Below are 15,354 nucleotides of genomic sequence, written 5' to 3'. Positions count from 1 at the left end.
CTGTCAACCGTTCCACCTGCTTAATACTAACTTAACTTAAAATAGTTGGATCAGTGTGTGTAGCACATACAGATTGAACTCTGAAATGATTAATTGAATCAATTTGAATAAGAAAAAAATAATAAGCAACTTACCTTTAATGCTGCGACTGAACCGCAACGCCCCCTACTGTTCAAAATAAATCTAACAACAAAAATACATAAACGATTTCCCTTAGCTACATTTTTAAGTCTGTTGATCTATATAGATTTTATTGACCTCAAATTTCTAATTCATTTTTGTCCTCAGTTAAACATCTTTATAAACCGTGTGCTGGAGCCGTTTGGAAAGTGCGTCATCCCATTGGCTCCTTCATTACCAGGGCAGTATCCCCCTCATCCTCCATCCCCCTCCCTGCTTCCCTCGAACATCCTTCCTGAGAGCACTGTGGTGGTGGGCCACGGGGGTCTCTTGCGTCTCCTCCGGGGGGGCGGAGCTAGACTCTGGTCTGTGAAGAGAAAGCGTCGCGCACAGATAAGGTAAGACATTTACGTAATCGTTTGCGTCTTTTTTGATGCATTTCAATTGCGCCAAATACGTCTTTTTATACACACGAGACTCTCGTGTCCGTGACGATAGAACGCCTGTGTGTCAGGATCCCTGTCACCGACGACACTCCCTGTTTACTGCTGAGGCGGACTGACCAAGATGTCATCTCAGCGTGCAGGTTATTGTTTCGTTCTTCATCCACCAGCTGTGCCACAGACGTCTGGGATCTTGTTTTGGCTGAAGAACATGGATGAGTGTTAGGGCCACTGGGGCAGAAGTACGATGTGATAGTGATGTGCTTTTTTGCTGCAGCATCCTGGACTGTTGCACAGACTCCAAGTGAACGCCACATGGCTCCTGACTGAGGAGGATGTCTAGAGAAAGAGAGATGAGGGATGTGTGGGCACGCTGAGGTCACTTCTGCCTCTGCAGCCCCGCATTGCTGATGTGGGCTCTGGTCCAGTGAGGAGACACTTAATAGGGTGGATCATCAGGTTTCCAGGGCAGATACAGCAGCAGCAGCAGCTGCAGCAGCACACTTGCAAAACCGATCTTCCTGCTCATCTCTAGTCCTCTGGCTTTAACTAATGTCAAGACCCTGAATGAACAAGATGCTATAGTCCATGCGACAAAATCAAAGGCAGGATATTTGGGCCAGATGCAGATTGCATAATAATCCCCTCTGTCAAAGTCAAAACCTGGTCATGATTGACTTTTGGTCATGATTATAACCTCTTATAACCAGGGGTGCGGTGGTCATGTTGTTGTAAATGATTCAGCGACATGTTGATGATGGAGTTTAAATACCTGTATTTACTACAATATAAGCAAAGAATATCACAACACAGGAAGCAACAGAAATTTAAGAAAAGTGTGCTGTGCATCTGTCTTTGAGATAAAACAGTAATAAAAAAAATAAACACATTTACTGTATAAACAAATAAATCAAGATTATTTAAATTACCAGAAGTTAAGTTGAATCTAAAAGAAAATGAAATAATGTACAAATAACTCTTCTCTTATTCTTACAATCAAGGAAATGTTAAGTCAAAATCCATTTAACAATTTTTATGCACTAATCGTTTTTCTGTAGCTGTTTTACTAATTATATACTGTATATATACAGTGGGTACGGAAAGTAATCAGACCCTTTTTCACTCTTTGTTTCATTGCAGCCATTCGCTCAAGTCGTTTAAGTTCGATTGGTGAGGGCTGCAGTGATGTAGAACAAGTGTTCAACTTGAAGACAGAAACTGCCATCTATTTTGCTATGAGGTTATTTGTTTGTTTGTTTATTTGACTGTCTATTTCATTTCTGTCATTTCCACCTTTAGCTCATCTTCACCACAAATGATCTATTTTATTGTCTCTGTGTTTATAAAGATTCATCAACTGTTATTATCTAGCATAGGTCTGCTAAAATGTTTTTAGTTATTTTTTAACCTAAAACATAACTTTTAAATCTTTGGCACGTCATCTAGCTTCCTGCTTCCTCTATCAGTTATTCTGAAAGAGAAATCAAATACTGAACAGAAAAATGTTTTTTTATTGACTCAATATGTTCTTTATCATTCTGATGTGATTCTAACTCAGACTGAGTCTCTTCCTCAAGCTGCAGGGCTCGTTCCTCTCGATCCGTTTAGGGAGCTGGTTGTCATTTGAAAGAGGCTGAACCGCCTGTCACTCATCCATCTCTCCCTGATCCTGTCTGTCAACCCACTCACAAGTCCAGGTCCATCTGCTCCTTGTGTCTCGAGGTTACGACCTCGCTGCTCATGTGAGAAGCGTCACGACGGGAAAACAGGAGGCATTAATCCAAATCTATCTCTCTCCCCAGTCTAGTCTGGTACTAGGGTTGCTTGTTATTCATGTAGGATTCTAATTCAAAACGGTGAAAAACATTTTTAAACCAAACCATTTAAATGTAGCGGAAAAGTATCATAAGCTGGCAAAAAAGGAAGAAGTATTCAAAGTAATTATATTAAAGTAATTTTATTAAGGTTACTAAATCTTTCTGACATATACTGACACAGCCTACACTATAACAATGTGAGATAAAATCATAAAAACATTCCATTGTTTTTATTAGTTAAAGATCATATCTTTAAGATAAAAACGGTCATCAGAGTACAAAATGTAGGTTTTACATATGTATTGTTGTCTGTTTGTTAGGTATTATTATTGTTATTATATATCATTGTATACTGTTTTCTTTCAACAGTCATGTAAAGCTAAAGGAAAGCTCATTTTCCTACAAAAATATTGTTACACATTTGTTACACAAAAACTCACAAATCCATTTACTCAACCACTGGCACAAACTGACAATGACTGAACAAAAACTGAAACCCTGAACCCTGACATAATTATTTTGAATTAACTGAGCACAGTTTTTTCTAAGACATATTAGAGAATAAACTAGGGTTGCCATTCAAACAAGACAAGGCTTCAGAAACACATAGTCCCTGTGTAGGGGTGTTAGAAAATATCGACATGGTGCATATCGCAATTTACTTTGCCACAATTTCATTTCAATTTTCATATTTGGCTTGCAAATCACATGTGTTACCATAGTTTCTCATGGTTTATAGTTAAATAGTGAGTGTGTAAAATAAAACAATTCTATTTCTTACAATTAACATGAAGATATTCATGCCATTGTCCAAATTGTTAATTTTTCTGTTGCAATTAAACTTCTGCCCGTTAGTCATTGTGTCCTCTGCAGCTAAAAGAACAATGAAATTCTGCTAGGTCCCGGCAATAACGAGAGGATACAGTGGAGACCAGCAGCTTTTAAAGCTGATGTTTAGACATATTTTGGTTTCAAAACAAATGTTGGCAGTTGCTACTTTGTCAAGAGTCATGTGGTCTTTAAATTCTGCAAGGCCAGAGAAAATACTACAAATATATCGTTCCTACAGTATGAAAATGTATTGCAATATATTGTATCATTGCCTCTTTATGATATTATATATCATGCATCACGATATTTATATTACGTTATATTATTTCTTTATATTATATTATATATACCTATATAATACATATCGTGTTGCCAGATTATTTTCAATACACAGACCTAGTCGCCAAGATTAATAACACTAAGGTGGCTGTGTGATCAATGAAATCTCTCAAATGCAGTTGTTTACTCAAAGTGTACAATACCAAACTACTCTGTCTACGCTTGTTCAGCATCCAAGGCGCTTTATATTTTATTCAAGCACACACAATCACACGGATAGAATTATAATTATAATTATAATTATAATTATAATTATAATTATAATTATAATTATAATTTGAATTTGAATTTGAATTTGAATTTGAATTTGAATTTGAATTTGAATTTGAATTTGAATTTGAATTAGTTAGCTCAACCATGAGGAGATATTTCGGCTAACTTTCTGACATCTATGGAGCTGGGATTGAACATGCAACCTCTCAGTTACAAGTACAGGGCTCAAAGTCTTCCTGATACTGAGTCAATGCTAAGAAGCACATTTTTGCTTCATGAAAACACTACATTTAACCATATTAATACAATAATTTCCATTAATTAAAGAGATACAGTGACTGTAGAGCCCTAACCAGCCCATGCGCAATGTTAGCTTTTTTTTAACATGTTTTTTATTTGGGATATCTATAAATCAGGCACTTTAGCAGCAGCAGTTTGAAGCCACAAAAGTAATGACAGCTACAGTGCCTTCATAAATAGAGATGGAACTTAAGAATCCAACCTAAATTTAATCAACTTTCCCCTTTCCCAAAAATAAGTTTCTTAAATTGTCATTTAAATATAGTTTTTTAAGTTTATTTTTTTATCACTGACCGACACATGCTGACAATAACATAATAAGGGAAGGTAAAAGTAATACAAATACCATTCTCACCTTTATTATATAAGCTTTTTCCATATAAAACTGATAAAATAAACGGTAAAAGGAAATTATTTTTACCAACCTTTTAACAAATGGAGTAAAAGACTAGAGTCAGTTAGTATCATATTAGAAGGTAATGAGTTTAGCAAGGTTCGTTTTTTAATAGTGACTTTGACTGACTTTGTTGGCATTAATAGCCAATTAGTTAATGTTAATGTGTGAGAGAAACCTCAGATTCCCTCTGATTTACTAATCAATTATCGTTTTGTTTTTTATAGTTTCGGGGGACGTCCTAAAACAACAAAAGGTCGCTGGAGTTTAAAGAAGCCCTGATGAAAAGTGGACAGCGATCTGACCAGATTTCTCGTTGAAAGAATCTCAATTAGTGATGTTGCCCTCCCACAGGAATTCTCGACTCCCTCCTTTCACCCCTCGTTTTATATCTTACACACTTCCTCACTCCTCCACCAGAGCAGCCTCCCATCCCTGACAAGCGGATCAGTGAGAGATCAATAGATTCCCTCCTGAAACCTTCAGCTCATGGTCTTAGGCCCATCCTCCTCGACTGCTGCTATCGCTCTCGTACGGCACCATGAAGAGGCCAAAGCAGCAGACCGGGCCCCTGAGCTTCCTCAACTTCTTCACCCGAAAACCCAAATCGGAGCCCCGGACCGAGAAGCCTACAGAAAACCGATCGAAGGAGGAGGTGGCCATCACCTTGACACCAAGCGAGCATCTGCATCAGGTGAGGGAGATCCACAGGTCATGTTGCACAATGTATATTATTCAGTAATAATCCTAGTCATAGATGTGGAGATGTTGTTCATTTGAGCAGTGACTGTGAAAGTCAAAGAGATGGTTGATGATTAACCTCTGATGTTTTGCTTCCATGTCGTTTATTCCCATGCTGTAATAGCTCAAACCCATTAGAGTGTTTATTTAATTCCTTGGATACGTCTGGAAATTATGTTGCCAAGATACGGTCCGCCTTCCCCCATCATCCCGATTGCCGTGGTGACGGAGATGGAGGACTTTCTGTCTGGATGGATCACTTGTTTTTTTCAGATAGTTCAAACATAAGGTCTAAAACCCACATTTAGATAGATAGACTTTATTACTCTTCTTGAAAACTCTAATGATAATAAACATGCACAATGGATAGGAGACAACATGTAATATAGTAACTAAGTAATTAGTATTTATAGAGCGCTTTTCTAGACCGGGGTCTGTCCAGTCTAACACTTAAGAAAATCAGATTTCTCACTTACCCACTATAAAACATTCCATGATGTATGGGGCTCATTCAAGGACCTTTTAAAAACATTCCTTGACAATTTTACTTTTGCTTTTTTCATTTTTGTTTTTCAGTACTATTTTCATAATTATGGGTGTATAATTTTGTCTAATTATTATTTGACCACAGGTTACTTAAACGCAGTTGGCTATGGCCTATTTGAGTTTGAAATCCCTGGTCAACATGTTCAGGCTTTTCCAAAGATACATAAGTGACATTATAATAATATGTTTATTATTCTGCTTACCGCCCTTTCATCTCATCTTTAATATATAAAATGTATATTTTAGTAAACTTACCACCTCTTAGCTCTCTGTATCTTTGGATGTAATTCTGAAAATGTCCAATTCAATGATAACCTTAACCTTAACTCCTAATATAAAGGTGAGGACATGTTTATTACAGTTAAACATTAATAAAGGTATGCTTCATGTCTCAGAGCATCTCGTCCATTACGAGGTAAATAAAATCGTTACAAGCTAATTTGTGTCTCACTTATTTTTCGTCTAATGACCTACATATGCTTAACTGTATGTTTTTGTTGTTGTCAGGACATGGCGGCAGAAGAGTTTGGAGAAACAGGAGTGTCTGGAGCAGAAAGAGGAGAAGGAGGAGGTCCACCGGCAGCTCCTGAGTCGGCCCTGGAGGGTGGCGCTGCAGCTGAATGTGTCGGCGGGGTCAGTAGCGGCTCCACCGGCCTGCTGTCCCTCTGCTCGTCCAGCCAGGACCAGCTTCTGGACGAACACATGGAGGAGTGTCCACTGTGCCTGCTGAGTCAGCCCCGCTGCCACTTCCTGCGACTCACCTCCTGTTCCCACCGCACGTGCTCAGATTGCCTGAGACAATACCTTCGCATCGAGATCTCAGAGAGCCGAGTGTGCATCGCCTGTCCCCAGTGTCACGAGACGCTGGCGCCGCTGGACGTTCAGACCATCCTGGATGACAAGGTGCTGCTGGAGAGGTTTGAGGAGTACCAGCTGAGGCGTTTCCTGGCTTCTGATCCAGACACCCGATGGTGTCCCTCCCCTGACTGCAGGTACGACGTTGACGCTGACACTCTTAATGGTAACTGGTTCCGACGTAATAGAAGTTACCACGTGAAAAATAACACAGATTTTGATGCCTTTTTCAGTTTTGGTTCCATATTCCTTGATGCAATGTTTATCCTTAAAACAAAACATTCAACATATTTTTGACAATATAGTCATGACGATGCACAGGGACTGCTTGGCAAAGCCCCTAATGCAAACACAATTTCGCCGACAAATTATTCTGGTAGAATGCAACTGTGTCAAAAGTACCAGTTTGACAACTACATTAGTGTGAGCTTAAAATAGTGCCAGCTTAAATTGGCTGAAAAATCGATGTTGGAAAGTAGGAAAACTAAAACATATAGATTAATTCATATACTTATTTGTCCTCTGTCTTTTGGAAGCTACATTTTCTATTCCAATATTTTTTTTCAACCAATTTTTCTTTTTTTTATGCTTATTTAAGATGGCATAGTTCACAGCCCATACACTAGCTCCTTATCTACATTAGCAACATATTAAAGATACTAGGATTTTTTGGGGAACTGACTCCTAATCATTTTTATGAATCCTGTTTCTTTCTTGAATTATTTACAAATGTTCTTTATTCAGAGAGGACAAAAGCAAATACTTTGACAATTATATTTAATACTCTCAATGTGTTAACAGCATTTTATATGTCCCTGTCATGCATAATCTTTTCACAATGTTGCATTTTGCTGATTTTTTTTGCTGGTGCCTATTAATGTCCAACTATGTATAAAAAAATGTTTCCTTGATAAATCGTATGTGTCTTTAAAGACTGTTGATTTAAAGATAAAAAAGTGTGTCTTACAAATGCCTTTTTCTATTTACTGAACCACTGAGTAGTGAAAGCCAGTCTGAACTGTGTCTTGCATAATGAGGATTATATTTTTGACAAAAACAAGACCTCAGAGCAGGTCAGGTCTAAAAGCAGAACCATTGAGGTGATTGAATATGCAAAGATATTTGCAGTAATAATATTCATGTTCAGCATAAGTACATTCCTGCAGGTCTTAAAAGATTATAATATGCAAAAGGTACATCTACTCTACATATTTGTTTGAGAATGAGAATGAGCTACAACATAGATTTTGCTATTTAACAAATAAAGTAAAAGTGTCAGTGTTTTGTTTCATATATTTTACAATGTAGATGTTTCTGTGTGTGTGTGCATGCATGTAATAAAAACAACAACAAATGCCAAAACATCAAAACAAATGACTAAACAATACATTTGATAAACAAAACAATAATAATGAAATCATTAATATTTTAAAGGAACCAGAAAAGTAATCTGGGAAAAAAATAGATTTTAGATTAATATTACGGATACTAGATTGGTCATTATATCCCCCGCAGCTATAGGAATAACAAAATCCAGCGAGATCACTGAGGACGAGTGGATACATTCAGCATATGGACATATTTTTGTTTCTAAACAAATTTAGAAGTTAGAAGAGGCCTGTGGTCTATAAATTATGCTATGCCAGAGTCAGGCACTCTGGCAAAATCAAATATATTGTTGTTTCTACAGTAATGCAATATATTGTTTGGTTGACGCTGTATGGAGATACGTATCGTATGCATTTCTTAACTAATTCATAACTTGTGATTTTAAATCGAGATTAAATGACATTAATCCTCACCTATCAACTAAATATTTACACATAAAGAAGTCATATATTACCAAAACTGATTAATAATTAATAAAAAAAACAATAGAATAAAACCCAAAGACTGAATTAAAGAAAGGCGCAAGAGATGTTGTGGTCAAAACAATAACACATTGTTTAAAAGAAAGGATCCACAAACATGACGATGTATCAACTCTAATGTCTCTACTCAGCTATGCAGTCATAGCGTATGGATGTGCAGAGTGTCCCAAACTCAGTTGCGGTCGTGAAGGATGTGACACTGAGTTCTGCTACCACTGTCGCCAACTCTGGCACCCCAACCAGACCTGCGATCAGGCCCGGCGCCAGAGGGCCCGCCACACCTCCAGCAGCAATGACGCCTCCACGCTGTACGTCTTCAATGAAGAACCTGGGGGAGGTAAATGTTGGAAGGCGCCAATTTTTTTTCTTCTTTTGTCTATGTTTGTGTGTGACGTGTATACATGGCGGCGCAGATGCAGAGGAGATCAAGGCATGCCCTCGCTGTGGCGCCTACATCATGAAGACCAACGATGGCAGCTGTAACCGAATGAACTGCACTGTGTGTGCCTGTCAGTTCTGCTGGCTGTGTATGCAGGAGATCACCGACGTGCACTACCTCAGGTAGGTCAGGAAGATGTACACACCAATGACTACTCTTTAAATTTCATTTAACTTTTAACAATATATTGAACAAAAATCGTAAGTAAAACATTAAGATTTGACTCCAACTTGTACAAAAAACAAATAAGCTTGATGAGAAACAATCCTTGAAATGTTTCAATATTAATCGTGACAGTTGTGTTAGGTATAGTTAAAGAATAATCAAACAAATGATCCAACAAACAAACAAGACTTTAAAGCAGTGGTAGGCAATTACATTTTCTTTGGGGCCGTTGTAAGGGGTCATCAAGAAAAAATAAAGTAGCGAAAATTATAAAATAAATACTCACAAAAATGACAGAAACATACTTAAACGAAAACCATATTTAGAGATTATTCATGAATAATATAAATAAATAAAATAATGCCTTTTTTAGTTTTGGCCACATAAGGGGCCACACAAATACATTATAAGTTGCACATGTGGTCCCCTGCCTGCACTTTGCCAAGGCCGAAAACAACAATATGTAACATTTTAACATAATCATTTTCATATTTTCGACATGTCAGTTATAACTAGGGAGCCAGAAACATTATTTTGATTCTTCAAATCTGGCCTTTACCAGTGCAGATAACTAAAAAAATAAATTTTAACTTCTAATTTCTACCACTTTATTTTAAATTTAGCTTTCACATGTTGTTGTGCGTTCCATTCATCCTGCACCATCTCAGACCTTAAAAATGTTCCAGTCTCCATCAGGCCTGTGACATACATGAAGACGATTTTGTGTAATAGTTATCCCTCTTTTGGTTTAGAATATACAGGTTTAAAGCTCAGCTAAAAAAGAGAGTCGTGTTACGTCGGATGAGTCATTTTCACGCCGCGTCCTCCTCCATCCTCTCCACTTCATCAATGACTTCTACGCTACAAATCACACCAAGTCAGCAAGTGCCTGCAGCTCGAGAAGCACTTACACACCCTCAGGCTTTAAGTGATTTACACGTGTCCAGTGTTGTAAACTACATCCTCACACACCAGTCAGCTTATTGATGGAGTCAGAAGTTTAGTTAAATATTTGTCTTTCATTAGAATGTAAGTGAGTAGCATCAATTTGCATGTTCTCTGTATGCTTGTTCATTTTAAGAAGCATGAACTTTAAATACTATCCTTCACTTTCATGTGAAAAAACTTCACGGCTTTCAAGGTTTTAAACACATATTTGAAATTGACTCTCCAGGAAATGCTGGTGATGAGACAAAACAAATGAGATTGTATTCTGGAATTTCATTTAGGATAAAATATAATATTTTTAGAAAGATAGAAAATGATTACCTCAGAAATTATACTAAATGAAAGTGTTATTTTTAGATTCAATACACTACAAGATTTTGTCGTTCACTGGTATGGCTGCTGTTAAGGGCTATGGTGGCCCTTAAGGCTTAAAACCTGACTACATAAAGCATACAACGGAATTACAAAAATAAATCAGATTTCATTTGCCTGTGGGGATAAAAAATGTCTTTTTATTTTATATGAAACATTACTCAAAGACATGAAGTAGAGATACGAGTCCTGATTTCGCTATGAACATTTTTTCTATCGTAAGTGTCATTTTATATTTTATATTATATTTGATTTATTTTTGTTACCTTTGTATTATCTCTGGGTCAACCTAAAAACACATTTGTTCTTGGGCATTCGTGTCACCTTGACCCTGAGATGAGAACACAATGGTTGAGCAAATGTGTATTTAGCCGACATCATTTTTCAGTTTCAGTCAAGTCAATACATTCAACGTAGTCATTTTTATTTATGTATTTTTATGAGGATGCCACATAATTCTGAAATGATGACTTAAATGTTTTTCTCTTGTTCTCAGTCCCTCAGGGTGTACCTTTTGGGGCAAGAAGCCATGGTCGCAAACACGCAAGGTTCTGTGGCAGGTGGGCATGTTACTGGGAGCACCGGTGATCATCTCACTAATCGCGGGCATTGCCATCCCGGTCATCATTGTGGGCATACCTATATACATGGGCCGCAAGGTTTGTGAGTCTGTTGTCTGAAGTGAAAAATATGATCTTAAAAAATGCTCTTTGTTTCCCTTTCAGGTTCATGGTCGCTGTAAGAAAAACAATATCTCAGGAAGTAAACATTACTTGACTGTGGCCAGTGGAGTGATGATGTCCGTGTTTGTGTCGCCAGTAATAGCAGCCATCACTGTCGGTAAGAAACAGTTACCAGAACAGAACAATCCAGACTATTTAATTATAGAGAAAAGTGTCAGTGTTGTGTACTTTTGTGCACAATTTTCTGATACCATCTAAAACCATTGGTCTACTTGTACAGGCGTTATGAAATCCAACTAGGCAGGCTACTCCTGCTGCCCTGGTTTCACCCTAATAGTGTCCTGTTGTTCCCTCTATGGCTATGATGTCACCATAGCCAGTCCATGTTTCAACCCCAAATTCCTTTTACTCACCATTTAAACTAAAGGACAGATTATCTAAGATACAAATTTTGCACGTACACAATAGTGTGTAAAACTTTTACAGAGGATGATACCTCAAATAAGGCATTCCACTACTACACTTGGTTTGATAACAGTCAACTTGTCATGAAAATAAAATGATTAATAAAAAAAACAGACACAAAAAAGAGGTCGCAATATAAATCTGGAGCTGCCTGATATTTTACTCCAGAATCTGCTGAGGGATCATTTGAAAGGATTAAGTACAGTGATGTCTTTCACAGTCCATATTTGTACCAGACATATGGACACATATCTCTTCTTAATCACAAAAGTCAGATCAGTCAACATTTCCACAATACTGTCACAAACATGCAAACATAGAGGGAGATCGAAGGCATTTGTAAATTAAAAAAAAGGTTTTTAATAGAGGATCTCTCTTTCAGACTATTTCTACTTCACCTATGTGTGGACACATTCAATTTTTTTGTAAATTAAATATATTAAATTAATTTCTTTACATGTTCTCCTTCCAGAAAAGTCTATTTAAGTGAAGAGTCATCGAAACTGTGATTTCACCCATTACAGATGCAAACAACTGTATGCTGTCTTGACAATCCACGTTTTAAGATTGAGAAAACATTTTGAATGTGTTCAAGTTTTCACAGATCTTGTACAGGAGATCTGATGAAATTTTTAAAGCTAATTCAAAGGCTCAACATTTTTCTTTTGAAAATATACATGTATCAATCGATATAAATCCTACATAATACAAAAGCTATCATCAAGCTAACCCAATTTATTCATTAAATATATAAAAGAATAACTGATAATTTCAAAGCAATAACAATATATTAGAGGAAACTTAAATGTTTTTTTTCTATCTGCTTGCAGGTGTGGGTGTGCCTCTTATGTTGACGTACGTTTACGGCGTCGTCCCCATGTCACTGTGCAGAAACGGTTGGTGTCGACCGCAGAGTGAACAACCTGAGACGCATTCAAAGATTCAACTGGAGGATTTAGCAGGCTGTGAGAGCAATGTCCTTCTTTGGAAAAATAAAAGCATGTTTAGTAACATCATATCAACGATAACTCACTCATATTGTCTCCTCCTCTAGATCTACTGTTCTCTCATGTAGTCAGTGACCACTGGACCGGTCAGAACAGTCGACCGCCGGGCGACACCAGCGTCCAGGAAGTCCGGGTCAGTGTGCAGGAAGTGGGCATTCTTCCAAGTACAAGCGCCTCACCACCAGTGCTACACAGCTATGAAGGAGACAAGACCATTCAAGGAGACTCTCAGCAGGAAAACCAGTTGGACTGTAAGGTAGTCACGGAGAGAAAACTCAGCGACGCTCCGTCTTTGAGGTATAGGTTACAACCTAGTCTTCTATTGTGTAAATATCAAATTAGATTTCCTTCTCCTGCTTAAGCTGGAATTGTCTCTGAGGCAGGTTTAGGATGACTGTATACAGAATTATTAGGTTTGAAAATTATGAGTTTAATTGCAATTAATTATTTACAATAATATATATCGTTAATCACATTAATCTTATTTTTAATCATAAACTCATTCTGTTTGCAAGTTTATGTTATGTAAAAAATTTTTTTTCTGAGACTACTTGTGCACAATTGTTTTTTGAAGTGTTTAATTACAGGACTTTACATAAACCTAAACCTAAAGATTTTTCTAAAGCTAAAGACAAAATGACACAACAAAATGCACCCCTCCTGGGCTGCAGGTACCACTTGGCACCACTGTATTCTCAAATATAGTACATAAAAAAGATAAGATATGAAAATGAAGATTTAACATTTATAGTTATGATAATCTTTACCCAATAAAAGCATATTTGCTCTCCATTTTCTCATCCATTCTATTTTAACATTTAACTGATCTTACTAGTCTTGTCAAAGGAGTAAAAATGGACAAAGGTGAATGATTTTGACATTATTATTTTTTGGCTATTAAGATTCTAGTTTTATATATATATATATATACTGTATATATATATATAGATAGAGATTTTTTTAAGTTAGTTGTCTTCACAAGATTCTATGTTTTGCTATATGACTAAGAATAAAGTCTATGTTAAAATGTTTAATATGTTTCTCTCAGGGAAGGGACCAACATCGAAGTCAGAGTGGAGATCGAGAGCCACCCCAGAGGAGCTCGCCAATCCAGTCTTAGTAGCATTCTTTCCAGTCGCAGCCTTTCGGTGGATTCCATGAGACACTCACTGTCCCGTTCCCAAGACTACCTGTGCGAGGGAACTCAAGAGGAAGGAGGAGAACATGGAGGAGAACATGGCAGGAGAGAGAGAGAGGACATATCTGTCTACCCTGTCTTTGACACAGATGACGTATGAGCTTGTCGTGGTTGTTTTTGTGTCACCTTTCACGGATAGCAGTCGGAATATGCTACAGGGGATTTCACTGGATTTGGCCGGTCATGTACTGGTCACTTCCCGCTTTTCCCACCAGATGCCTTCTAGCTCCAGCCACAACTAAAGATGCAAGCGAATGAAACTGAGATCCTGTGTGAAACTTTAGCATGAGATTTGAGAAGGACAGAGCAGCGACAAGAGCATGTTAGCTAACTAGTGTTTTCTATGTCCTCACTCACTGTTTGGACTATTTACGGGATCCTAACTCCTTCCTTACTGGACTGTTCTAGACTCACCTCCACCCTCCTTTTAAAACACGTCCCTCTGGTCAGCATGACGCGTCTAAAAGGGACCTGAGAATCTAACATGCTAAATTTCGTGTTAGAAATTAAATGTTATCTCCCCCAAACGAATCAAAAGGATTTTTGTGTTTTTTAAGTCTCTTTCTTGGAATCCTTAATTCTCAGTCCGTTGTATATACATATGTCTGGCTAGTTGTTAAAGTAAATCCAAAATTAAAAAGCAAACAATGAACAGTTTGATAAACTTGGTAATTACCATGTTCTCAAGTGGCCTTTCAGTTAAGGTTCAAAGGAGACAGAAGATCCCCCTTAAAATCCAGACCCCATATAATATATAGTTTCAGCTACTTTTGGCAATTGTGAGGGGCCCTTCTGAACGTGTTCTCTTATCTACTCACTCTTTCTGTTCAGCAGATTTTGGGTTATTTTGTTTTCAAATGTATTGCTTTTACCTGTTCAACGCTAGGTATTTAAACTAGAAAAATACAAATATAGTACCAAGAAAAGCACTGCAGCGATACAACCCTTAGGCTCCAGTGGCCTCTAGGGGGTTGTCCCCGATATTTTTCAATTCATAAAACTAAAATTTAAAATGATTCAAAACAGAGTTCAATCATAATGAATGCTTCTATGTTGATGTCAACGAGCAGATCAGGTATGTTGCGATGAAATTAAGACATCTTCTGTTACCCTTTCAACTCATGGTTTTCTTTGAGTGTCCAGCTCACAAATTGATATCTACATTTCTGTAGACACTGATCCTTTCTCACAAATAACTGCCATGGTGGAGTGACAAATATTAGTGTAAGATAACAGTTACTACTCTTTACTATTCTCCTTACACACTTATTAAAAAGCATAGGAGATGTTTATCTGTTAAAAAATTAAACTGAAGAAAACATTATCTCAGAAAAAAAATCTGGTGGAATATAAAAAAATTCTGAGCGACACAACGCCAGGATGTAAAACAACTCTAAAAGCAGAAGATGGCGCTAACACCATGTACTTAAAATGGCATTATACGAATAGTAAAGTATAGTTAGCAAACATAATTTTTCAGTTTCAGTCCACTAACAATCAAGTCAACTATACTATATATATATATATATGTTTGCTTTTATATTTATTGTGATATATATATATATATATATATATATATATATATATATATATATATATATATATAT

At 37.1% G+C, this 15,354-nt stretch overlaps 1 protein-coding gene across 2 annotated transcripts; it reads left to right on the top strand.

The window, feature by feature from the left end:
- Positions 1 to 390: 390 nt before the first annotated feature.
- On the top strand, positions 391 to 14,873 carry LOC148061005 (E3 ubiquitin-protein ligase RNF19A). 2 transcript variants are annotated; one of them, XM_087813189.1, is made up of 10 exons: positions 391 to 518; positions 4,685 to 5,151; positions 6,252 to 6,736; positions 8,602 to 8,807; positions 8,884 to 9,031; positions 10,891 to 11,053; positions 11,120 to 11,234; positions 12,373 to 12,507; positions 12,597 to 12,846; positions 13,598 to 14,873. In XM_087813189.1, the coding sequence occupies exons 2-10, from the start codon at positions 4,999 to 5,001 to the stop codon at positions 13,845 to 13,847; spliced, it is 1,905 nt and encodes a 634-aa protein (XP_087669315.1). In that variant the 5' UTR covers positions 391 to 518; positions 4,685 to 4,998; the 3' UTR covers positions 13,848 to 14,873. The 2 variants fall into 2 exon arrangements, with proteins under 2 accessions (XP_087669315.1, XP_087669316.1); XM_087813190.1 differs by lacking the exon at positions 391 to 518 and adding an exon at positions 689 to 706.
- The last annotated feature ends 481 nt before the right edge of the window (positions 14,874 to 15,354 follow it).

This window comes from Callionymus lyra, chromosome 17, assembly GCF_982586985.1.
Source record: "Callionymus lyra chromosome 17, fCalLyr1.hap1.1, whole genome shotgun sequence".
NCBI lineage: Eukaryota > Metazoa > Chordata > Actinopteri > Syngnathiformes > Callionymidae > Callionymus > Callionymus lyra.
Note: the sequence above shows the minus strand (reverse complement) of the source record. Positions and strands in the feature narration are given on the sequence as shown.